At 42.3% G+C, this 24,836-nt stretch overlaps 1 protein-coding gene across 3 annotated transcripts in view; it reads right to left on the bottom strand.

Annotated features, from left to right (window-relative positions):
* Positions 1-353: 353 nt before the first annotated feature.
* Positions 354-24,836, bottom strand: part of CIB2 (calcium and integrin binding family member 2) — a 42,073-nt gene continuing 17,590 nt past the window's right edge. For 2 of the 3 annotated variants that reach the window (XM_018081453.1, XM_018081452.2), the window contains exons 3-6: positions 15,123-15,234; positions 7,105-7,252; positions 6,900-7,006; positions 354-1,459 (exon numbers count right to left, since the gene is read on the bottom strand). In XM_018081453.1, coding sequence (XP_017936942.1) covers positions 1,160-1,459; positions 6,900-7,006; positions 7,105-7,252; positions 15,123-15,212 — 645 coding nt within the window. In that variant the 5' untranslated portion in view covers positions 15,213-15,234 and the 3' untranslated portion in view covers positions 354-1,159. Of the gene's footprint in view, positions 1,460-6,810; positions 7,007-7,104; positions 7,253-15,122; positions 15,235-24,836 lie in introns of all 3 variants that reach the window. The other variant, XM_029963158.1, reaches the window with a different exon arrangement.

Genomic DNA, 24,836 nt, shown 5'->3' with positions numbered 1-24,836 from the left:
TCATTTTCACTGTGCTACCTTAGGCAAGTCTGTCCTGTATACCTTGAATATCCTGAATTTCCACTGACACTTTTAATGTACAACCCTGCTACTAGATAAATACTTCTTCTTTCTGCACAGTGTGTAAACATGAACAGCAAATACCCTGCAAGCTCACCATACAGGAGTTTCTGAGGTAGATAAGCATCATCATCCCTACAGAAATGATAAAAAAAGGTTAATTTCTCTAGCAACATTTTCAGTAAGAACATCACATTTCATCCTTTGAAAGATTTAACTTCGCAGTCATTGGAACAACGACCAGCAAACAAATTAGTTTGTGCTCAGCCTCAAAAATCCTCAAAGCACAAGAGAATGACTCAAAGGTTTTAATGGTGATGACTTTGATACAGAAGCCATGTAGGTGACAGAGCCCTTCTATTGACTGTTAGAACAGTAATTAATACACACATGATTGTCTCCAGGCCCCAGTACCCAAACAATACTGGAAGTGGAAAAAAAAGAAAGATCGAGCTGATTTCCAGCTGGAGGGGGAAGAGAAATATAGAGCTGCATTCATGCACTTTATGGGAAAGATTGCATAGCTGGTTTAGAAAGAAAATGTCTTTTCATGTCCTTAGGAGGAGTTCTGTGCTTCTTCAACTTCTTCATGAGTTCCAGGGGATCATATTTGTCCACTCATCACCAGCCCACAGAGTGAGTAAAATGCAGGAGCCCCACTGGAGTAAGGACACAGCTGGAGCACTGACCTCGGGGAGGAGGGGATCTCGTGTACAAAAGGCAAGGGTTTCAAGTTTCATAAGGACACCACGATCCATAAAATGCCAGTTGAAGGTAAGCACCAAACCCAGCAGCTGCCATTTCAGAGGCTGAAAGGCAAGCCTGGGCTGTGGTTGTCTTCAACACTGGGAGCTTGATCTTGGCTGCAGTTCTTTCCCCTCAGAGAATTTCCATGCAAGACCCCCAGCTGTCCAACACAGTGATAGAGGCATCTCATTAGTTAAGGCCCGTGCTTTCTTTCAAATCCTCTTGGAAAACACACCAAAGCTAACCCTTCTCTCTCTCTCTTTTTTTTTTGCACTTTTAAGAGCAGTATTAAATATTCATAAATATAAAAACTATGTGGAAATACCTTTAATAATATTCTGATTCTGACTGTTTAAAAAAAGGGGGGGAAAAAAACCAAAAACCACAACCCAACTACCAACCATCTTTGCCAGAGTGCTTGGCCAGCAGTGAAGATAAAAATGTGACTGTTCCAAGTATCCTGTAGAACACATGATGCTTCTGTCTCCTTGTGGACCAGAATTACTTCAGTACTTTCTGCTGAGTTCTGAGAAGCCCTCATTAGAGGACAGAAGCCCCTGGAGTGCCTGAGATTCAGAAAGGCTGGACTGGCAAAGTCATTTCTGATAACACTGGCTCTCAGAAACATCTTCAGATTCTGATGTGGAAAGTACTGCAAAAGAAAGAAAAAGATTAAGAGGTTTAAACATGTTTGTCACTATGCACAATATTTTTCCTCAAGTACAAAAGGAAAGGTGCTGTGTAATGAAAGGGATTCTCTTCTTTCACACTCTGAGAAGATTTAAACATGATGGGAGAAAATTCCATCTTCTGAAAATGTCAGCTCAGGGGGCTGAGCCCAGCCCTGCATTAAATCAAGTGCAAATTGACCTATTTATTGGATATAGTGCAGAGATAAATGTTTCCCAATGGTACTTTTGCTTTGGAACAGCCATTGGGTTCCCAAACAAGACAAATTAGGCAGGGGAAGTTGTTGTTTCTCTTTTTGGGACAAAGAGATGCTGGTTGTTATCCCCTTTCTGTTTGCACTGCGACCCAGGCAAGCAGCACATCTTTCCACTGCCATCAGCTCTCAGAAGAGCTCCTGAGCATCTCAGCAGGCCAGTGAGAGACAATTTTAGGAAGACATGCCTAAAACCTCACTGTCTCCAGGCAGCAACCTCTGCTCAGTGTCATGGCAGGATAAACTGGATGTTTCTTTCTCGACTGATTGAAATCAGAAGGGATTATTATGTATTTTTGTATGTAAATTCTATAATTCTGTTGCCCATGCTCAAAGAAAACCTTAAAGGTTTGGAGTATTTGAGAGGCTGAAAAGCTCTGGATGTACAGTTTGGGGATTTTGTTTTACCAAACTGCTTTAATTACAGCAATTAGATTTGGATCAGAAATTCACTCAAGGAAGCTTGTGGCATGTATTTGGAGGAGATAAAATTTTACATTCCCCGTGGTCCCTCAGGGAATTGTCTCTAGGAATTGATTCAATCTGGGTGACAGTGAAAGATGTGCTGGACACAGCCTGGCACACCAGCCTAAGGACTGGGACAGAAAGCAGAGAGTGATGCAAAGAGCTTACCAGAACTAAGGGTTTTTTTTTTTTTAAAAAAAAAGGAATTATAAACATCTTGTTCACAACTCAGGAAATGTCTAGAGCCCCATATTAATCCAAACTCTTAAAAATTTAACTCCCTCTTAGGCAATATCTAGGAACTACAAAATCTGTAGTGTTGTATGTGAAAACATTTTGGGCGTGACTCCTTAAAAAAAACTCCATCCAAATCCACCTAAGTGGAAATCTATTTATTGGAAAAAATTCTATTTTTATCAGAGTGTTATTTTGGCCTTTGAAGATTCAGCTTTTTCCTAAGAAGCAGCTGAAATGCTCTTTGAAAAATACTGATAAAAATTATTCCCTTCCCCTGTTTCTTTGCTGAGCATCTCTTGCCAATTTGTCACGAGCTCCAATTTGAGTCCTTAAGAACTAATTAATCTGCATGTTGGGATGGTCTTATGAGATGCACATTCCCTATAAGAGAACTTCAGGTAGGATTGGAGTCACAACATCTGTTGTCTGAGTAAAGGCCCAAAAGGTTTCAGAAATGCTGCATTTCCAATGCCATCATCTTGTTTAATCTGTTGTTTCTCTGTCTGGCAGCTCCCAGGTATTCCTAATGCCATATTCCTCTTAAACTCCATTTCCTGTTGTTACAGCCTGTTTCACCCTCAGGCATTCAAATAGGCTGAAACTTCCAGGTTGATTTATAAAACAATTTCCTGTGGAAAACGTAACCAGTCTTGCAGAACAGAACACTGCTCAGGCTGCTCACACTTCCATTAAACTACAAGCAGCTTCTTAATGATAACGATTTTGAGTGAAATAAAACTGCTGGGATTAAATTTTCTGAACTAGCAAGTGTCCTTATCATTTACAGCTCAGTCAGGCTGCTGGGAGCAGCCAAACACAGAGATCTCCCCCCTGGGCAGCACTAACAGGGTTTGCTTCCAGTTTGAAAGGGGTTCCTCAATGACAGCAGCACAAATCAGAAAACAGACTTTACTGCATCTTCATTTGCCTGACAGCAGCACAAAGTATGTCTGGGGGAGATTAAACCCACACAGGGTCATAAATAAGGGTTTGAGAAAGGAGGGATAAGGAAAATGTACAAGGGATGAACTTTAGCTCACACCAAGTCAAAGCCTGGGTCAAGGTGCCAAAATTAACACCTGCTGTGTAGGATAACAGGACAGCTTGAAAAACACCAACAGCCTGAGCTGTGTGAAAAAAGTGCTTCAAAACTGAGTGCACACTGTTATGAGAACCTGGCCTTCAAAGGTTTTCCACAGAGCAAAGAAGATATTCCTCCTCAGTAACTGCAGGTCTCATGTTAATGATGATGAGAATTTACAGTTCCTATTATAAAAGCCCTCAGTGTTTATCAGAAGCCAGGTAAACCCTGGTCCCATATAGCAGCAGAGAGAAAAAATGATCTGTGGCTCAGCACAAATCACCTGCTCAAGCAGTGGCAGAACTGGGAACAAAACTTAACTGCCTTGAATCCTGCATTTCCTCCTTTTAGGATATGAAGTGACTTTAGGTGGGGCAAAAAGGCAAAGAACAGAATAAGAAATCCTTTACCACAAATAAAAATCATCTGAGGCTTTGTTAAGTTATTCAGCATTTCCAAGAGGATCCTACACCAGGTGCCAGTCTGGTATTCTGGGATCAGATATTCCTAAATATCGATTGCCCATCGCTTCACAGCAAAATCTCTGAAACCTGAGGTTCCCAGCACTCCAATTGCTCCCTGGCAGTTGTTCTCAGTGTGGCTGCTGCTTTGCTTCCTAGGTGTTCAATTTTCACAGCTGAGCAGCTGGAAGCATAAATCAATAGACTCCTGGGTTTCCTTGAATTTAAATTCTGGAATGTGTTCAACTGGGCACAAGAAGTGGAGTTGTGCAAAACCAAATGAAATGATGACTGTCTCTGGACATTGATGGGTTGGTATTTGTTCCATGGACCTGCTTAAGGTTTCAGAAGAGACTATTTTAGGTTTCATATCTTTTTGCTACATTCAGGAGCTGTTCAGGGTAAGTTCACCCCAGCAAACAGGGCTGGTGATCTGTGTTAAGCCACTTCCTGAGCTTTGCACACTCTGTGTTAGATCACCCAGTGAAGCTGCACAGCCCTGCCTGTGGCTGCACACAGCCCATGGCTACCCCTGAGAAGGACATTACAGCTGGAGACTGAGAAGAAAGGAAAATGAGAGGCCAGGAATAGAGCTGGAGATTAATTCAGAAAGGGATAAGAAAGTAGCGTCTCATTAAGTGAACAGGTAACGTGTCCAACTGTTATGGCACCACTGAACCCAAAGAACAGGAACTGCTTTCTGTGCTGAGGGATCAGCTACAGGAATTGCCCTCTTGTCCCATGTCACACACTCTGTCACAAACTGGCAGGCCCTGGCTACTGCCAGAGAGGCCCCATCAGACCTGGGTGTCCCTGTTGTGGCAATTAAACTTCAATGATTCCCATCCCAAAATCACTGTCTCGCTTAGAATGCAACATTTACACAGTATTTTAAAAATGAGAGCAAGTTCCTCAGATCAGGAGGTTCAGTATTAACAAATATGTCAGTCAGTGATGCAGTGCACTCAGGAAAAATATGACTAAGAATATCCTGAAAAAAACCCTCAAACTTATACAGGCAAAGTGAACAGTAAACCACAAAAAGGCAGAGGTATCAAGTCTTCCATTGGTTCAGATAAAAGTGGTCTTGCCACCTTGTCACCTTCTTCTCCTGCAGCTGTTAATTCTGGATGAAACAGAAACCAGATCAGAGAACCTACACATTCTTTTCTCAGCTCTGAGACTTTTTTCTATTATATTTTCATTTTGCAATATAGCTCCAAAGGTTAAAAACCATATTGATGTACCCTGAGAAGCATTAGCATCTCAAGAGGATTCTAATACTTTCTTTACATATATTTCCAGCTAAGAAATTGTTTTCTTGATACTGCTATCCATATGGAAACTGCCTGGTCAGTGTTTTGGCCAGTAGCTGGAAGGAAACCCTTCTTTATGTCATCAGGAGCTCTTCAGCCTGAGGACTTCACAGATGAATCCTGTGACTCAGCTGATCTCCTGAACCTGAAAGAAGAGGGAAGTTAAGATTTCTCTTGAAGCCAAGGATGAAAAATATCTGCCTGAAATATGCACATCACCATCCTGAACATGCAGGAGACATCTTGATAACATGGAGTTCACCATGTCATGAATGTGGATCCAAGGACCTGTGTTTAAACTGAGCAACTGGATGCTCAGTCTCCCAACTCTTGGTAGCCTGGTCCTCTGGTTTTGTTGGTACTCTACTGTCTCTCACCTAATCTATAACAAGGCCTGTATTCTCACTCCATCCCTCTTCTTACTCATCATCTTGCCCTGTTGAATACCCTGTTGAATACTCAGTGCTTTTCACTCATTTCCTCATCTTCTCAGAACATCACAAACTTGGGAAAGAAGAATAATGATGACAGTCATCCCAGCACTGCACTGGCAAACACTCCTCTCTGCCACTTCCTCAGGAAATGACTGGACTGCACAGCATCCTCAGCTTGGAATTCTCAGTCAGCAGTTTGCCAGCCTCTACAACACAGCAGTAAAGTCACTCATGGCACAGGAAACTCCTGCAACTGCAGCTTCTGCTGAATCTCCAGGTCTGCCTCCAGCTCCTCACAGTGGATTGCTGTTCTCTGCCAGATTTTAGGTGCAGCACAGCCTTTTGACTGATTCAAGGGAACTCCACCTGACCCCAGCAGCTTCTGTGGGGGCAGCACAATAAAGAAAATGTTTTCTCTTAGCTGGAAATATCTGTAAACAAAACACTAGAGCACCTCCTGAGCCTCACCTCACCATAATGATGAAATGTGTCTTGTTCTAAAAGGGTTTCTTTTGCCATACCTGATTAGCCAAGGAATGCCTGGTATGAATAAAAGGCATTAACTTTGTAGTGTCTCCTCTCAGAAAGCTGATGTTTCTCAGGATTCACAGGAATCACGTGCTCGTGCTTTACTGATCACTTTGCTTTAATGTCTTCCCTCAGAAATCTCATTTATGAAAGAAAGAAACTGTTCTGTGTTCTGCAGGACACTTGAATGTTCTTGAAAAGCATCAGCATTAAAGATGCTCTCACCTGCTCAGCACAAAAGATCAATGTGCTTCCATGTATATTTGTAACACGTAGACAATATTTACACACCATTCTATGCAGACAACAAGGATTCTTGCTATAGGTTTAAGGAAGATATGAATTTGAGCTTATAATAGATCAAAATATTTTCCTGAAGAACCCACACAAAAGTCAATGAGCTCTTAGTCTTCACATGAGCAGAGAACTGGAAAAATAAACTGAGTCAGGTCATCCTCAGACAGTTCTCCAGCAAAACACTCATGTCTGACATTTCCTGTATTACACTACACAGTGATATCCTAAAAAAACCCAGTACCTGAGAAAGTCTGGTGCTTTGGAAATCATGTTTTCAAAATCTGCAAAGCCCAGCTTCCCATCCCCATCCATGTCAGCCTCTTCTATCACCTTCTCACACACCAGGGTGATCTCCTCTGCTGTCAGCTCCTCCCGGGTCAGCTTATTGAGGGTTTGCTCCAGGTCTGCTTTACAAATGAAGTTATCTGTGTTAAAATCTGAACCAGAAAAGAACCAGAGGTCACCAGCAACTCTCACACTCATTTCCTTCCACCACAAAAAGCACCCCCAAGCATCCCCCCCCTCCCCACAGTACCATAGATCTTAAAGGCATAGATTGCTTTGAGCTCTCTGGGAGCCATTTCACTGAGCACAGAGAACATATCCACAAAGTCATTGAAGCTCAGGCTGCCCTCTCCATCTTCAGAGAAAGAAGACACAATCCTTTCTTTGAAGGGATTCTCCTGTGGGAAAAAAAAATATACATATTAGTATTTGAAAGATCAAAAAACCTCCAAAAGACTCCCTGATAATGAATACAGAATTCCACGGTTGGTTCTTTGAAGACAACTTTTTTTCCCTTCCAAAAATGCATCTAAAAATTTACATTTGGATGCTTTTGCAGCCCGTGATGCTGCATTGTACTTCTTGCCCAGGTCTCTTCTCTCTAAACTGGTGCCCCCCTCATTCCTCCAGTGCTTTATAAATGTTACAGTAAAGGTACAAAGAGCCTGAAGATGATTTTCAGGTAACAGGCTCCTGCCAGGGTGTCAGACTGAAGGAGTTGGCACAGAAAAACAGGGGCTGGCAGGAGGGGATGGAAACAGAGACCAAGGGAGAAAGCCAAGGAAGCAAACAGGGTCTTCCTGACTGAAGGCTGGAAGAACAAATAGTATTTATGAAACCACTTCCAAAAGTCGGTGTGTGCATTCCACCCCTGGCTGGTGCAGAACCATCAGTCACTAAGGATGTAGAGTCACATCCCAGGAGAATCTTGTAGAAAAGCCTTTCATTTGCACTGTCACCCATCCATGTCCAACCTGTGGTTGGACTGACTAAACTCCAGAGATTTAAATGAAATTTAATCTCCACAGGAGATGATCCTGAGATCCTTTCCTGCACCCAAGAATGAGACAATATTCTAAAACCACAAACACACAAGGAAGCATAAGAAAAGCTGCTTTAACACTCCCAAGTCCAAACCAGATGTTTTTATGGTATCAAAGCAACATTTTTGTCTCAGCTGTGTAAAACCCCCAAATTAATTTGTAGCTGCATCTGTAAAACTGGGAAAACCAATTCAATTCAGTTGAATCCAAATAGAACACAAACATGACTTGGGCTGTGAGCAGTGTCTCATCAAAGCTGTTCTACAGATCTACAGAAGCAAGACACCAATCAACATGTTGATCTTCTATAAATGCAAACAGCTTCAGTGGTGGCATATCATGCTTCATATTTTTAATATGCATGCAGCATTTTGTTTAAAAGAAGCAGTATTGTGAAAGCTCAGAACTTCATTTAATTTCTCTTTTTTCTCTGAGTTTAATTACTTAACAGGTACTCACAAACCATTATTTTTAATGAAATTATTATTATTATTAATGAAATCACATAAAACAGCTATATTTGAGAGGCAAATGACCGGAAACATCTTATTTTTCAGTTTACTTGAATTGTCTCTTGATAATTCACACGCAGAACAGATGCATCTATAAACACATTTTCAGCATAACTGTGGAGACTAAAAAGATAGAAGCAGCATGCAAAAATCAGAGTTGCTGAAGATATTGGTATTTTATATATCATCTTAAAGGAATATAAAGTACCTTACAAGAATTGGGCCACTTACTACTAATATGCATGGACTCGATGAGCTTAAAGATCTTTTTCAACCCAAACACTTCTATGATTAAAATTCACTCCTAAATGCCAAAATCTCTCCAGTCTTTCTGGCTGTGGCAATGGCCAGGAACAAGGCTGTTTTAATGGATGGGTGAAATATGGACCACAGAGTCCCAGGCTCAAGGGACAGCCCACTGAAGTAGTCAATACTAAATACAAATTCTCCTGCAGGGTTCCATGGCTGAAGTAATTCCACAACAGGCACCCTGCCTGCGGATTTCTGAGGGTAGGAGATTAATGAGCTCACTGTACTCTGAGCTCAGGGCATCAGGCTGAGCTCCCTGTTCAGGTGAAGGCAAAACCAGGCCAAATAAAATGAAATTAAATAGAGCACAAAAGAGGGACCCCTGAAAACAAAAAGCCAGCAGCCTCAAAAAGCAGCAGGGTCACATCCCTAAAGAGTCTCAGAATGAAAAACAACACCCCAGAAGTTGCCAGATGGCTGAGAGAACCTCCCTGTAAAAGGATATGTCACATGCAGGATGGGCAGGGACAGCAGGTGGGCAACTGGGGCTGCTGCTGAGCTTAAAGGATCCCCCTTGATGCCTGGAAACGTGCCTGTTTGTGGAATACACATGGACCTGTCTGTGGAATACACACCCAGACACACAGTGCCAAACAACTGGTGCTATTGTCTCAAACTGCCAGTTTATTAAAAAGCCAAAGTGAGATTCATTTGGGCTGAAATATAGGAAAAGGCCCCCTTTCTTCCTGAAGGCACCCAAAAAATGGTGCATCTGTTAAATGTTTAATATTTGAGAAGGCCAAACATCAGAATGGATGTTGAAACATGTTAATAATTTTTTGTTGTTGTTGTTGTTTCTAAAATATTCCGTAGCTCTCTTTGGAACAAACCTCATCACAACCAAGTGCTGTGGTGACAGTTTTAAACTGACATCTTAGAGGCAGCATTGGGTAACAAACAGGGAGCCCACAGATGCAAATCTCCCTATCAGCAGTGAATATCAAACCTGGGACTTAATGCATTAGAAATGCCAGGCAGGGTCTCACTCACTCAATGAACACGTTGCAGTTGCATGAGTTATCTCTTTGGCATGTCAGAGATCTTGAAAATACAGCTGAATTAAGAAAGAATTAAATGGGCCTAAGCATACTTCTTAAGTAACTCTTGGCCAAATGGATCTCTAAAACCTAAATGAAAAATAAAATCTTTCCTCATATTGATTTCTTTCCTTTAACTTTCTCATATTATGTGTCTTCAGGCAGTATATCTGTGGCTTACACAATGGAAAGTATTAGCTTACCTTCACAGATACTTTTCACATCCTTTCTGTAATTTCATTACCTCCACTCTAAAGAGCACAGATTAGGGTTCCATCATATTTAAAGGAAAAGCCATGGGGGAAGGGAGCAAAGGGGAAAACGATACTGTTCCTTCCTAGGTTGCTTTCCCTTAAGTACTAATTGTTAAAAAAAAAAAAAAAAGAATCCTTTTAAGACTAGAAACTTGCCTTGCTAAAAAGCTTTTTCTGTACCCTCCCAAAATGAGAGTGGAGACAGAAACAATAAAGAACTGTTACAACTGAAAAAGAAAACCCTCTGCTGCTTTGCAGATTGATGCTGCTCTAGTGGCTTGAGATAATCCTTCTAATCCATTTTTGTAACAATCACTTCTTCTGCTCAATAACTGTGTTTCTATACATTTCCTAATCTCATGTGGCATCTATCCCAACACACAGACCAAGAACACCATACAATGACACACAGCCATTAGTCTTCTAAGAAACTATTAATAGGGTTTATTCCTGAGCTTGCAGCGAAATCCTCTGTCCTCTGGTTCCCATCCCAGGCTCCAGGAGAGCACTGTGGTGGCCCTTTGCTCTCTTTTGTAGCTTGAGGAATTCATTCCAACCCCTCTGTCCTATTCCCACAGATGGACTGCATTTTGGAAATAAGATGTTGCAAGTAAAGTTCTAAGATAGGTCAAGATAATTAAACTAGAGATGCTGAAAAGTCATCACAAAATGCTTCTTAATTTTTATATTCACAGAAAGAAAATGATGATTTTTCTCTTTTGTGTTTGAATCAAAGTCCCCACTGACTTTAGAGGATATATTTAAATGCACAAACCAGTCTGCTTTGCAGACTATTGAAAGTCAGAGTCCCTTTGGATGCTTTAATGAGGACTTGTTCAGAACTGGTCAAAAGCAAACCTTTCTCAAATTTCAGGAGTTATTCCTAAAAAAAAAGACATTATCAGACAAACATTAGTGTAAAAATGGCAAAATTGTTCATTACCAAAGCTCCACAGGAAAGTCTGGTACTTTGGAAAGGAAGCATCATTAGCAACAGCAAATTATGCCCGGAGCAGATAAAAGCAAGTTTCTTGGTTTTTTTTTTCCTTCATTTTCTTCTTCCTCAAAATCAATAATGTGGTTTTTATGTGTATATGATTATATTAATGTCATCAAACTTCTCTGCAGTGCCTGCTTAAGAAATCCCTGCAGAAACCAAGGCTAAAATACAGCTAAACTGATATGTTTATGTCTTAAAAAAAGACCACATCACTCTGTCAGAAAGCAGAAACATAAGACAGTTCAGCAATGACTGTTTACTGAAGCCACAACAGCCAAATAACCAAAGACTGTGGCTGGAGACAGAATTGCTTCAATATTACAGAACTTAATGGTGTCTTGTGGGAACATGAGGCACTGTGACAAAAACTGATTCCCTGAGCCAGGAAGTGCAGACAAAGCTGGAGAGCACTGGGAAGGTGCAGGTCTGGGCTCACCAGAGGGAATGTGGCCCTCACTTATGACACCTGGAGCGCATCCAGCGGAGACCCACAGTTAAAATGGGGCTTCAGGGAAGCAAGAAGAGTTGTCTGAAAGGAGTAAAGCATCCCATCCTGACTAGAAACAACTCACGGGATGCAGACGAGGATGTTGGGATGAGCTGGAGGCAAAGATTGGCCAGAGCAGGGATGGGGGCTCAGGAAGAACATCAGCCTGCTCCCTCAGGGGTCATTGCCCACGCATGGAAAGCTTTGAACCCGAAGACCCACTGAAATTGTCCCTAAAATCCCATCCCATTCAAACTGTATAAAGTATTTTTATTTCATTTCGAAGCAGCCCACGTGCATTCGTGTTTAAACTTAACCAAAACCAGGGGGCTAACAGCAGTTCTGAAATGTGGGAGGGATTCCCTGCTCCCTGGGTGTCCTTCCTCTCTCCTGGCTCATCCCTGTGCCTGCTGCCCACTCTGTTTCAGCAGTGGGTGGATTTATGAACTACCTCAGCCCCCACTGCAGACAATGACAAGGTCTGTGAGGATCGATGAAGTCACTGTGTGAGCCAAAAACCAGAGAGCAACAGACTGTAAAGTGAGAGAAACAGAAGTAGTTCCCCTCAGGAAGCCCCTGTCTGACCAGAAGGACTGCTCTGCACTGCACTACCCACAGCTGGGTACACTGGGGACATGGGCATGGCCACCCACCCCCCCAAATCAGAGTGCTCTGTCACCAGGTTACAGCCCTGGGCAAAGGACAGGGACAATGTGAGTGAGATCAGCTGGAGTTGGGGAAAAATATCCCTTGTGCTTTCTCCCTGGTCTCCCACTGAGCAGCCACACCATGGCTACGACTGGGCAATACTAATTCCTGCAATCTCACAGGTGCCCAGACGCCCCAAAGTGAATTTATTAGACAGCAGGCTGTGTAACCAAGATTGTCAGAATGAGAGAGCAGAGGCTGCAGTGACACTGATGGAGTAAAGCAGCTCTGTCAACTTCAGTGTAATGGTAGAACTAATCCACTTAAAGTATCTGTCCCTTCTTTATTTATTTATTTCTTGTCCTGACTTTCAACTTTTAAGAATCGTGAGCTAGTGAATAATTCATGACCAATTAAAGTGAGTGACCACCAGCATTTTTTTCTTCTTTGAAACACAAAAATCCTGGCTCGAAACATTAATGCAGGAGGTAAAGATCTTTCTTTACAGTAGCAGAATCTAATTTAGAAAAGTGCATTATTGATTCTATCCATTTGTCAGAACCTGCAATGGTATTGAGCTCAACGTTGCCAGTAACCAGAAATGTAATGTGTATATGAAAAAAGCCAGGTGCAGTGAAATTAGCACTAATTTTATTAGAATTCAATAGACATTTAGTTCATTTATTTCTATTTTAAGATTTAAATGTTGGCTTTGTCTTCACCTTGATGAAAATTTCCCAAAGAAAGCAAACACCATAACGACTTGTGTTGGGCAGTCTGGGCAAGTTGCAAAGGTTAAAGATGATTTTTCTTGCTGTAGGAGCTGGAGTTACTACCCAGGGTGCTTCAAAAATGAACCCTCTCCTCTCACCCCCATCTGCACAGTCAATCACAAAATGCTTCACGACCAAGATGGGTCCCAGTTTGTAACTGAGACCCTGGGTGGCATTTTAATAGTTTTTACTGTCAATGCTTTGAAAGAGTTATGGAAAAAGGCCCAGTCTCCTCTTATTGATATTTTACTGGAAACAAGCTCACTAGCTCTTAAAAGCACTTTTCTCTCTGAGCTGCTACAATTCCTGAAATAAAGGGTGGTTTGACAGCAACAGTTCTAAGGTTCTTCCACAGCCTTATGAGACCTGAGAGAGAACCTGTATAAAATTTAACACTGAATTAGTCCTGCTATTTTCATAAATTCAAGTTCCATGACCCTGGAGACATCTCCTAAAGCAGGGCCTGACAACCTCACAGCCTGGGTGTGGTGCAAGAGGATGGATTATGATCCATCTCACACAGGGAAGTCTCTCAGGAAGTCTGTCAGTGCCATCTAAGTTCACTAAGGCAGCAAGATGTGCTCCTGGATCTCAATCTAAACAGGTTCCAGGGAGAAATTCCTGGTTCAGATCTCAGCCTAAGCACCAGGCTGTCCTGTAAACACAGGAGTCTTCCATCTCTCAAGTCTTCATGGAATGAGCTGCTCCTTAAGTGTTCAATCCTCTAGGACTGAAGCCCAAAAGAGTGTGTGTGACCATAATTTCTCACTGGCTTTTCTAAACTTAGCCTTGATTTGCCACAAAGCAGCTCTGAGCCACCTGGCAGCTGAACCCTGAGCAGGCACAGACCTGTGCCAGAGGGTTTCACACTGCACTGTCAAGGTCCCAGAGATGAGAACAGAAACCTCCAGGAACACTGATGCCATTAGAAAGGGGATAAACACACATTAGGAATTTGCTGGAGAAGCCCATGCTTGTTGTGAAAAAGAATTCTAAATGATTCCTCCATTCCTTCAGAAACACAAACTTTTCAGCTGCCCACAGGCACCTGAAGAATAACTGAAGGATGAAAACTTTTCCTAGGTCTTCTACTGAATTAAAGGTTTGTGTCTTTAATGTTTCCATTTATATGAAATGCTGGTCAAACACTTTTTAACAAACGTGCCTTAGAGTGAAATGTGCTTCTTGTTCAATAAATGGTATTTTCCCAGAATCAAATATGCAGCAAGAGTGGCACTAAAGGAACAATGAGTTCCGTGCCCTTCAACTTGAAATCTAATTCAAATGTTTTTCTCTTCATGTTGACTTAACCTCCTCCCCAGCTGAATTTCTAAAGCACTGCTTCTGCTTGTATAGTACCAGATATTTGGGGAAAAAAGTACAGCATTAATGAAGAATTTCTAAATCATTAAAATCAAGTGGAAGGTCACCAATTACAAGGTTTTTAGGGCATTGTTCTTAAAAAAGCTTAGAAATGTTTCATGCAATTACCAGATTGAATAAATAGTTGTTTACACATTACAGTAATTTAAAGACATCAACTAATTAGCATACATTAAAAAACAGAGCATGAGACCAAACACAACATAATTCAATGAACTGTTGAAAAAAATAAATGCTGAAAAGCCATACTTGTCCTGTTAAAACCACATTAAATGGTTGAACTGATACAAGAATAAAAACAAATAGTGCCCCAAATTTTTTTTTCACTGATTGCTTTATACCCACTGCTTCTCTCATGGACTGTCTCTCCACCAACTACCATGTAATGTCTCTATGAAAAAGGAAAACTCCCAATTGTGCTCAGGCAGATGAAAAAAAGGGGAAAGCCTTTCCTTTTTCTTGGCAACGTTCTGCACGCCTCTTGCAAATCTCCAGTCAGCACACTGAGATAAGAACTTCTGATTCCTAACCAGCTCTTCACACAGAAATCCCACGGGCTTCTCTGGCACCGAACACACAAAGGGGGAAAATTACTAAATTTGATTTTATTTCCCATGCATTTCCTATTAACATCTCTCCCAACTAGCTCTGCAAGCAAGACATCCACCTAAACATTTTCCGGCTTCTGGGGCTGGTTTTGCCCTGGAACAGTGACAGGAAGGGGAAGAGCCCAGCACACCACATTGCTTCAGGATATCAAACTCACTTGGCAGACGAGCTACATAAGCCCAGACACAGTTTGTAAGCAGTCAGAAGTGATACCTTTAGCTCAGGCATGTTTATTATGAGCTGCATAGGTAGTTTGACATCTGGGTCCTTTGTGTAGTCCATGGGCACAACGTTTGGTGCCATCTCATGGTACCGGCCATGCAACCTGGAAACAAGCAGAAACAAAGAGCCAATAACCAATTTGAAAGAACCAATTCCATCCATGCAAGTCATCAGACACAAATGTGTCTTGCAGCTCTAATGGTTACTCTTAGTGCACAGGTCTGAGCCTGCTAAATTCCCCATCTTTTTGCAAATGCAGGGCTTTGGTGCAGCATCCAGCAGAACTGCTCCCAACAGCAGAACTGCTCCCAACACCCTCCTGGCCACAGGACCTGCATTTAGGGAACATTCAGGCACTGCAGAGCTGTGGGCCTGAACCCAGGCACTGACACTGGGAGTGTATCCCAGGATCACAGCTCAGTATAGACTGAGCTGCACTAAGCAAGAAGGTGTTGTTTGACAGCTCAAAGAATTTCAAAGCCAAACAATATCCAACTACGATGCTACAGACAAAAGATTCCTTGGGAGAGCTCACTTCTGAATTAAAACAGCCCCTTTCCTCTCTGTGCCTCACTGACACCACAGGTTTACTTGTACAGCTCCAGTGCTGGCTGACACCAGCACACAGAGCATTTCCACTTCACTGTCTCACACAGTTTTGTGTCACTCTTGGCACAGCTTATTCATAAACCAGGATATTTTAAAGGCAATAAACAAATATTTTTACAGAGAGATGCAAGTCCAACATTCACAAACCTAGTTTTGCTCTCTGGAGCTTGTTTGCAGTACTAATAGAATCCAGTTTAGTTTTGTAAGAGTGCTGGGAAAGCAACAGTCAAAGGTCATGAAATATCAATGTTTCTAAATATTTAGAAGCTGACTACCAGTAAATTATAAAACTCTCTCAGTCTTATGCACAAACTGGGCAAAGACCACACAAATGTTTCTACAGTATTACTACAAATTACTAATTGAACTAAGTTAACAAGTGTTAATCCCACCCTTTATTTGCTGTGTCCAAATATTCCAGTGAATGAGTGCAAAAGCACAGCCCAAAAGGCAAGAGAAAACAGTCCTATGTAAAGAAAACCTCAACTTAAGTAGGATGTAAATTTTAAAACTATCTTAGCATATTTATTGTCACTGGGATGCTCACTCAAACTAGGAATAGAAACACTTCAAGCACAATGGGTATCCTATTCAAACTCACCAATGGATCTCAAATTTTGTGCTCTCAAACAAACTACAGACAGAAATTGCCTGGGAAGTAAAACATTACCTGTGTAGAAGCAATTCATGTGTTGGATTTAATTCTGCTGATTTTCTACTTTTACTGATTCCAGTAATATTTAATTCTAGTGGACAAGTATCTAGAATCCAAGATTCTGTCAAATAACAGAGCAAAAAGGTTGGAGAGGGAACACATGTATTCCAGTGCTCAAAGATCAGTCAATCTATTCAGCATGAATCTGTCAGTCCTCTATCCAGTGCCACACATGGAAAAAGGAGAGAAACGATGGTCAGGAAGTTGCTGTTCACAGCAAACATCAGGTACTTTAAAATGTAATTCTTTTCATACGTGGAAGTTCAGTCTGACACCTAATTCATGAACTGCTCAGGGCAGAAAGTGGTCACTTTGTCACATCTTATGTACCAACACAGAGTATTCTGGCCTCTCATTAGGCCACGTGTACTTCCTGTATATATTAAAAAGCTGTATTTTGTGACTTATTTTACTTTTAGCAAAAATTCCTGCCTGCTCACTCGGTGTACTAACAATTACAAGCAGAGATGATCGTGTTTTAAAGAGCAGAACATAACCAAACCAGTAACACACAAAGTGATGCCTCCCCAACCCCTCCATCTTTCCAGCTTTAGCTGCAGTCAGCCCCCTCAGTCAGCCCCACATCAGCTGAGCCATTTCAGATCCATGAGGGTAATTCATTTCAAAAACTAGAAGAAAATAAATCTCTCTTCCCATGATTATGACGTGCCACAAAGAACACACGAAATGAAGCACAGGAACACGTTTTCTCTGGATCTCAGGGAACGGATCCTTTCCCACTGCCCAGCAATATTTTGTGCCCCACCGGAAATTAGATGTGCACTGATCTGAGCACATTTCAGCTGCTCACCACAGCTCACCCTGACATTTCATAAATACTGGGTAATTCAAGATGCAACAGCCATTTCCCTCTCCAGCAGCTGATTTCTCCCTTGTAAACAGCAGCTACAAGGATGCCTCTAAACACACCAGAAAAACCAGCTTAAAAGCACTTAAAAGAAAGCAAACCTTTCCAATCAAATATCCATGGAAGGATTGTCTTATTTTTAAAAAACTAGAATACTGAAATGGTGTTCTAGTCTTCAAGAAAATAAAGCACTCATCACTGGTACAACTCAACCACTGTGGGCAACGTTCAAAACACAGGAGCTGACAATCCCTGCTTATTGTAACTGCCAAGATTTTCTTCTCTGCTTCCTCCACTATTAGACTTTTCTGTCTTTGCTCTGTGTCCTCCAACAGGACTATGAATCCAAACACCAAGCTAGGCATCTTCAAGGAATTCTCTTTTGGAAAAGAGGGAAGGGACTGGAATAAAGTGGTCTGTGTTTCCTACTTTACTAAGCTTGTTACATCAATCTGAAAGGCAAGGTATGGAATTTCTACAGTTGTCAATAATAACTCTTAAACCTCGTGTTTGTAAAAAAAAGAAAAAAAAAAGGTGGTTCCCTTTCTACTTGCAATAAACATAAGACAAATCTAAAAATGTGGCAAGTCTTACTGAAATACAAGCATATCACAAAAATAAACACCTATTAACAGTAATAAAAGAAACAGCCATAACAATATGAATTTAAAGTTACTTTAGTACTGGGAATAACAGTGCTACAACAGAGACTCAATACTAAGATGACAAATAAGAAGTATTTATTACAGGTACATAGAAAAGCACTCCACTGTCACCACTGTGGCTCATGGTGATCTGGAACTCAGAATTATTTTGACAGAAAAAGCTTCTTGTGATGCTCATCCAATTAAATAAGAATTTTTTAAACAATACCTACAGAGCAGGTGACTTCATTCTAACCTAAAAAACCAGCCCTGGAAGGCACTTGAAGGGTCGTGATGCTGGGTCCCAGGTGCCATTTGCTGTGAAGCAACAACCTTATTTCCATGACAGAGACTTAAATGGAGAGAGATCAAAGAGAGGGGACAGGCACAGCTCTGCCCAGCTGCTCACTGCCATTCCTTTTCCCAGGACAAAGGTTTGTCTCTCTATAACAGGCAAACCTGTCATTTCCTGCTGACAGAATTCACCATCCTGTCCACAGAAATTACAACCACCTATTTAGACTGCAGTTCATCCATCCCTTCAGTAGCTTAAAGAAGGATGTGGTTTTTCAGTTCTAGACTAGACTCTGCTAGAATGAGCTGGCAGGCAGCTGCTGGACATAGAAATGTGCCAGTAATCAGCAGCAGATTTGAGGGCAGCTCTGACATCCTGTTTTCCTCCCAACTAACTCTCCCATTAATTCCCCACGTCAAAGATCTGTAGGTATAAGAGCTTTCCACCTGAGTGCATTTCACACTAAAGCATCCAAAGGAGTCTGTAGGAAGTGGCTGTGATCTGACTCCTGCAAACTAAATTACAGCAATAAAATAGTCTTCCCCATGCTCTTGTCTGCAAGGATCCTGCAGCTCTTATTTGTAACAGCCTTACCACATGGCAGGAGCAGCTGATACCACAGTGAAAAGGGCCAGAAGATTTCTCCAGCTTCAGTTCCAAACCCAACATACAGTGTGTTGCACTTGCTCCATTGTCCTTTGCAACAAAACATAAAAGCAAACAAAAAACCCCTGACCAACTGACCAACAAAAACCAGTAACACCTTCTCCCACTGGAAGGTCTTTATGCTGGAAGGTTCTTCAGGGACACAATGAACTCTTTTATGTCAAACTCGATTTCCAGTGTATCAAATGCTGGATTTTGCAGAAAACAGGTTGAAAACATAACTCAAAAAATAACTCAGCCCCTTAACAGGATCCCAAGAAAGCCACTATCACTGGGAACACAGTCCCTTTTGCAGGAGTTCCACAACACTCCCATTTCCTTGAATAACTTCTGTTGCACCAGGTGAGTACTTAGTTTTTGGCAAAGAAACAGTGCATTTCTGATCAACTGTTCTGTAAGAGAGTGTAAAGCTCAGTAGACATCAGGGTTATTTACACCCATAATCCTCCTGCCTTTGTGCAGTACATCAGTACAGCTTGTGGTGTGGTGCACCACGACAAATCCTGTGAGTCAGACCCAGGGATCGTTTCCCAAAGGCTGCTCTGATTCCTGACTGTTCTGACACATCCCTCAACACCATTAATTACTAACTGCAAACAGAAAAGAAACAAACCTCTCAGAAAGGCTCTGATATTTCTCCTGTTCCTGCAGAAGCAGAGGGCTCCCAGGTGACCTGAGCCCATCAGAGCAGTTGTGACCTAGAGAGGAAGGGCTTTCTGTGCTGTTACTCAGCGTGTTCCTCACAAGAAGCCCATCTGAAAATAACCCAAAGCTGCTTTAGCTGCCTGTCCTACACTCAGAACGTTTGGGTCTGTCAGGGAAGCAATGTCAGGTTTTGCAGTGCTGTCTGAACACACAGATCTGGAAAGGCTGCCATTCCCATACACTGACCATCATTTATGCCCAACAGTTGCAACCATCAGCCTTTGCAGTAGTGACCATTACATGTCCTGCAATTATATTTGCTCTAGAAGATTCTTCTGGATGCATGCAGAAGCATTTCCCATTCCTGGATGTGCTCTCTTTGTCACCAGGATGCCTCATTTACTCTGCATGGAAGAAGGAGAGGAAAAATTGGCAGTGTCTTCCCTGTCACAAAGGAGAGTGGGAGGGAAAATAGTCATAAATTTAATGGAAAATTTAATTTACTGATGATGCTCTGTCCCCACAGGTACTGGTATATATTTAAGCTTCATGTACCACACTCAAGGATTAAGGCTGTGATTCTGTATCACTTTAATCCAGTCTAAACCCAGACTGCTGATCTGCCCTTGGAGAAAATTTGAAGCCACCCCCCCACTCAGGTCCCTTGCATAAGCACTAACACTTAACAATCTGCAGTGAGGTTCAGGGAACTGATGTGTTTGAAAATACAGAAGTTTTCACACTCAGCTCCTCGAGGTAACTGAAGCAGTTGCAACAGCAGTGCAAGAAAATGGGGGGGGGGGTAATTTCTCTATTAAATTAATCAGTTAAGTAAGGGCAGAACAAGACTTACCCCTGCAGACAGCAGCAGATTGAAAATCAACTCAGCTGCCCATCAACCAACCAGTGAGAACAAAATAAGCTGTGTTCAGGACAAGAAATGCACAATACAGTATTGACCCCACAGCCTGCTTCTGGTCGATGCCACCTTTCCTTCTGCCACTTGGGGTATTTTACATGGCAAAGAAGCTGGAGCAGAGCATGTCCCCACTTCTCCAGGGTGTAGCACCCTGGAGTCAGCAGGGGTGACATTTTGTGGGTATTTGTTGGACACAGCTTGATGTCTCCAAACTCACAGCAGAGCCTCCAGCTACATCTGAGGAGACCTGAAAAAAGATTTCTCTGCTTGCACCCTGCATGTAATGGCAATTTTAATTTGCCATTCAGCTTTGAGGGGAAGTCAGACTGTACTCAAGGTCACCAGTGGGTGTGTTACAACACAGAGCAGCTCTTCCTTGGCTTGGTATCCACACATCTCCACCATTAAATGTAGGGACAACACATTGCAGCTCGCTGGGCTGCCTTTGTAATAGGAACTCTGCACTGAAGGAGAGATAAAAACAAAAGATAAAAGCTTGTAATGGCTCCTTGATTAGAAATAAATAGAGGTTTTAAAGTGGGCTTTAGAAAGGAACAAACATCTCCCCCAGTTCTGGTCCTGCCTTCATAGCAACAATCCCTTGATTTATGCTCTAAGGGTAAAACATTTTTATTCAGCAACATACATCCTATTTATTCCTAAATAACAGGAATGCATTCAAAGACTTTACCATTACAATCAAGACCACCTCAAAGAGTAAACTCTAGATTGCTCTGCATGCTCACAGAAAAGAAACAGCAAAATGGCCCAAGTGTAGCAATGAAAGAGGGCAGGGAGTGCTGTGGACAGTCCCTCCAGGAGCTCACAGGAGCTGTGCCATGAGCTGAGCAGAGACTGCCTGGCCAGGATGGGAGGACCTGTGCCAGCAGCAGGACCACAGAAGTGCTCAGCTGCTGTTCAGCTGCACTTTTGGTTATTCACCACAACCGAAGCTCTAAGCTCCTGTCCAGATGCCAGAGCTGAACAGAACAGCTGGGGCAGGATTTCCTGTAATACACAGGGAAGAATTCACCACTCCAGAGACCAGCAGGAGCTCTGACAAAATCCCAAAGCCCTGGAAACTTTGAGGTCTGAACTGTCAGCCCTTCTATGAGAAATAAAAATACGGCTTTTTCTATAGGTGATCACGAAGCTGTAAGATATCTAAGTTCCAAAAACTGGACTTGAGTATCAGGGTCTTTTTTGGCCAGATAAGGGAAATACAAGAGTTCCTAAAAATCGTTTTGTACACAGAAGTTCTTTTCTCTCTCTGGGCTACGGACAAAGGAAGATCCATCATCTTTGACAGGGGACGCCTTGCAGCCAATCAGAATAAAGGGAAAGGTCCTTTTTAGAGAAAAGAAACCTTTTTAGGCAAAAATGAATATATTAAACTTACCTGAAAAATGGTGGGATTCTGTGAAACTACAAAATGTATAAGATGTAAGCCCAAAGGGTCTTTTTCCCCCAGAAACTCGGTGAGAGAAAGACCTGGCGCGCCAAATAAATTCTTCCTGGTTTCTTTGTTCCCTGAGTTTATGCCATCTTTCTAAATTTAAAAGAGGGATTTTTCCCACTCGTTCAGTTGCTGCTCAGCTGCACTTTTGGTTATTCACCACAACCAAAGCTCTAGGCTCCTGTCCAGATGCCAGAGCTGAACAGAACAGCTGGAGCAGGATTTCCTGTAAGACACAGGGAAGAATTCATCACTCCAGAGACCAGCAGGAGCACTGACAAAATCCCAAAGCCCTGGAAACATTGAGGTCTGAGTTATCAGCCCTTCTGAGCCCCTGGAGAGTGAGATGGCTGGAAGGAGAAGCAGCAGCAGCATCTGAGCTGGGATTGCACAGACTGCAGGGGGAATGCACTGCTGGGAGTGATTTACAACCCCCTGCAGAGGCTTGGCCCTGCACTGGTGCACAGTGGTGAGCTGCACACATCCTCTGGTCCTACAGTGCTCTAACACACATGGCCACACGTGTGACTGCACAGGGCAACACATCCAGGCAAACCTAAACCCACAAGTCTGCCACACGGGGAGAAAAAGCTGCTCAGAGAGAAAGGAGGTTCTTCAATCAAGGGCTGAGAAACGGAGGAAGGAGGGGCCTTTGAGGCTGTCAGCAGCTGATAAGGAAAATACTGTCAGGGTCTCAGATTTATGCCATACTTGCACAAACTGGTTTTGCAGCAACAGTTAAATGTTGCACATGGTAACTGAGGCATAAAGCTCTGTGCTGCACCAATTCCTCAGGGAATTATTGCCTCCAAGGACTGCAAGGGGTTAGAACAGGCTATTAGAGACAGGGGTCTACCATGTGATGCTGAAACCAAAACGACAGGAAACTTGATGCCTCATCTGAAGGTACCAACCAGGAATTTCAGATAGAAACTGAAACCACAGCTCACTAAATTGCCACACTTTGATGAATACATAAAGAACAAAGAACAGTGAGAAACACAAGCAGGAAGAGTTGAAAGGTGAAGGAAGTCTGTGACTGATATGCCTTGTCCCTTTTATGCTTTCCAGTTGAAGTTATTTTCATTAAATCGATAAAATACAATAACTGGACACAGAAATCAGATTTATAGAAAGGCAGCATAATAGGATGAGAAAAGGTGGATAGATGAGCTTTCTGCTGGATTTTAGTTAAAATGTCTAGTATTTATTCATCTCTGCAATACAAAATGAAGCAGCACAAATTAATTCAAGAGAATACTAGATAAATATCCTCTCAAATCATCTGCAGTAAAATTAGAAAGAAATTATGAGAAATGTTTTGGGCATACAATTTATAATCATATATTTATTCTAAAATATCTCGTCATACTCAGGAAGGCTTTGACTTTCAATACAGGTACTCTGCTGTTCCCAGAACTACATGATGCATAGTGAGTATAGATAAAAGCAGATCAATCATGTTTTTCTTTCCTTGAAGCACCACTCAAAACCCTGCTCACAGGCCTCTTTTCTGCTGGTGATTCAAAGATCACAGAATGACTGAGGTTGTGAGGAAGTCCTGGAGATCCTCTGGTCCAAACCCCTGCCAAGCAGGAGCACCTACAGCAGGATGCCCAGGACCACATCCAGATGGCTTCTGAGTACCTCCAAGGATGGAGATTCCACAACCTCTCTGGGCAGCCTGTTCCAGGCTTGGTCACTCTCACAGGAAGAAGGAAACAAAAAAAAGTGCTTCCTTATGTTCAGACAGAAGATCAATAGCAGATTCAGGATACGTGTCCTTCCAGTTTGTAGCTTCTTGCCTAAAACTCAGGAACATTTCCAAGAGTACAGAGTTCCCTCAAACTATATTCTTTTGGTCAGCAGTTTTTTTTCTCCCTAAAGCTGACAATATGGGAATTTCCCCTTTCTGCATCTGAACCCCAAATTTTTAAGAAGAAAACCAGGAGCTGTGTCCTAACCCCTCCCTCCATCTGCACAGCAACTTGCTCCACAGGGAGCTGCACCTCAACCAGTTTGCTGCATTTGCTCCCTTAAAAGGAAAATTTTCCAGCTATTGAAGGAATTCACTCCTTAACCCTCAGGCAGGTTTCAGATTTAAAATCCAGCATTATAACTGGATTGGCTCAAAGGGCTCTTCTGCACCTCACCTTTTGCCCATCAAAAACATGCCAAGAAACAGGCAGGGAAGAGAATGAAACAGAATAATTAATTAATTTTCTTCTACAGAGAGGTTCAAAGGTTTGCTGACTTTCCAGATGGTGCCCAGCTCAGTCAGTCAGTGCCATGCTCCCCTGGCAGTTGTCCAGCTCAGTTCAGCTGGCCTCAAGTGACACAACTTTAATTTACAAGTTTTGTGCTTTCTGGCTGGGACAGACACCCCAGAACACCTGCATTTCACTGCCTGGGTATTTGCCAAATTGTACTTGTCTACAGGGAGAAGCAGAAACAGATGGGCTGGCCAGCACATAACCATTATTACTGGAGTAAAAGCTTGTCTGCTGGAAAACCAGATTTACAGAACTGAGGAACACAAATACTGCCTTTTAAGAGACAACTCAAGCATTCGTTCCCATTTACAATCACAAGAGAGGCACGTTACACGAAGAGATTCATTGCTATGAATAAAGTGTTTTTCCAACCTTCCTTCACGTGTCATATTTACTTCTTGTCCATGTTTCTCTCTACGGGCCGTTTTCCAGTACAACAAATCTTTTTTGACTGGTGATGCCCAAAAGTGGCCAGTCTGTTCCTCCCGAGGCCCCAGCGCTGCTGACTGGAGTGGAATTCTCACATTCTATAAACAATGCTGAGGCCAATGCATCATAGCAGTACATTTCCCTTTTCTGCAAGAGCACTGGAGGGGGTCTGTGTGAGTGTTTGTT

Source organism: Manacus vitellinus, unplaced genomic scaffold (genome assembly GCF_001715985.3).
Source record: "Manacus vitellinus isolate BGI_N305 unplaced genomic scaffold, ASM171598v3 scaffold_53_pilon, whole genome shotgun sequence".
In the NCBI taxonomy this organism is placed as follows: domain Eukaryota; kingdom Metazoa; phylum Chordata; class Aves; order Passeriformes; family Pipridae; genus Manacus; species Manacus vitellinus.
Note: the sequence above shows the minus strand (reverse complement) of the source record. Positions and strands in the feature narration are given on the sequence as shown.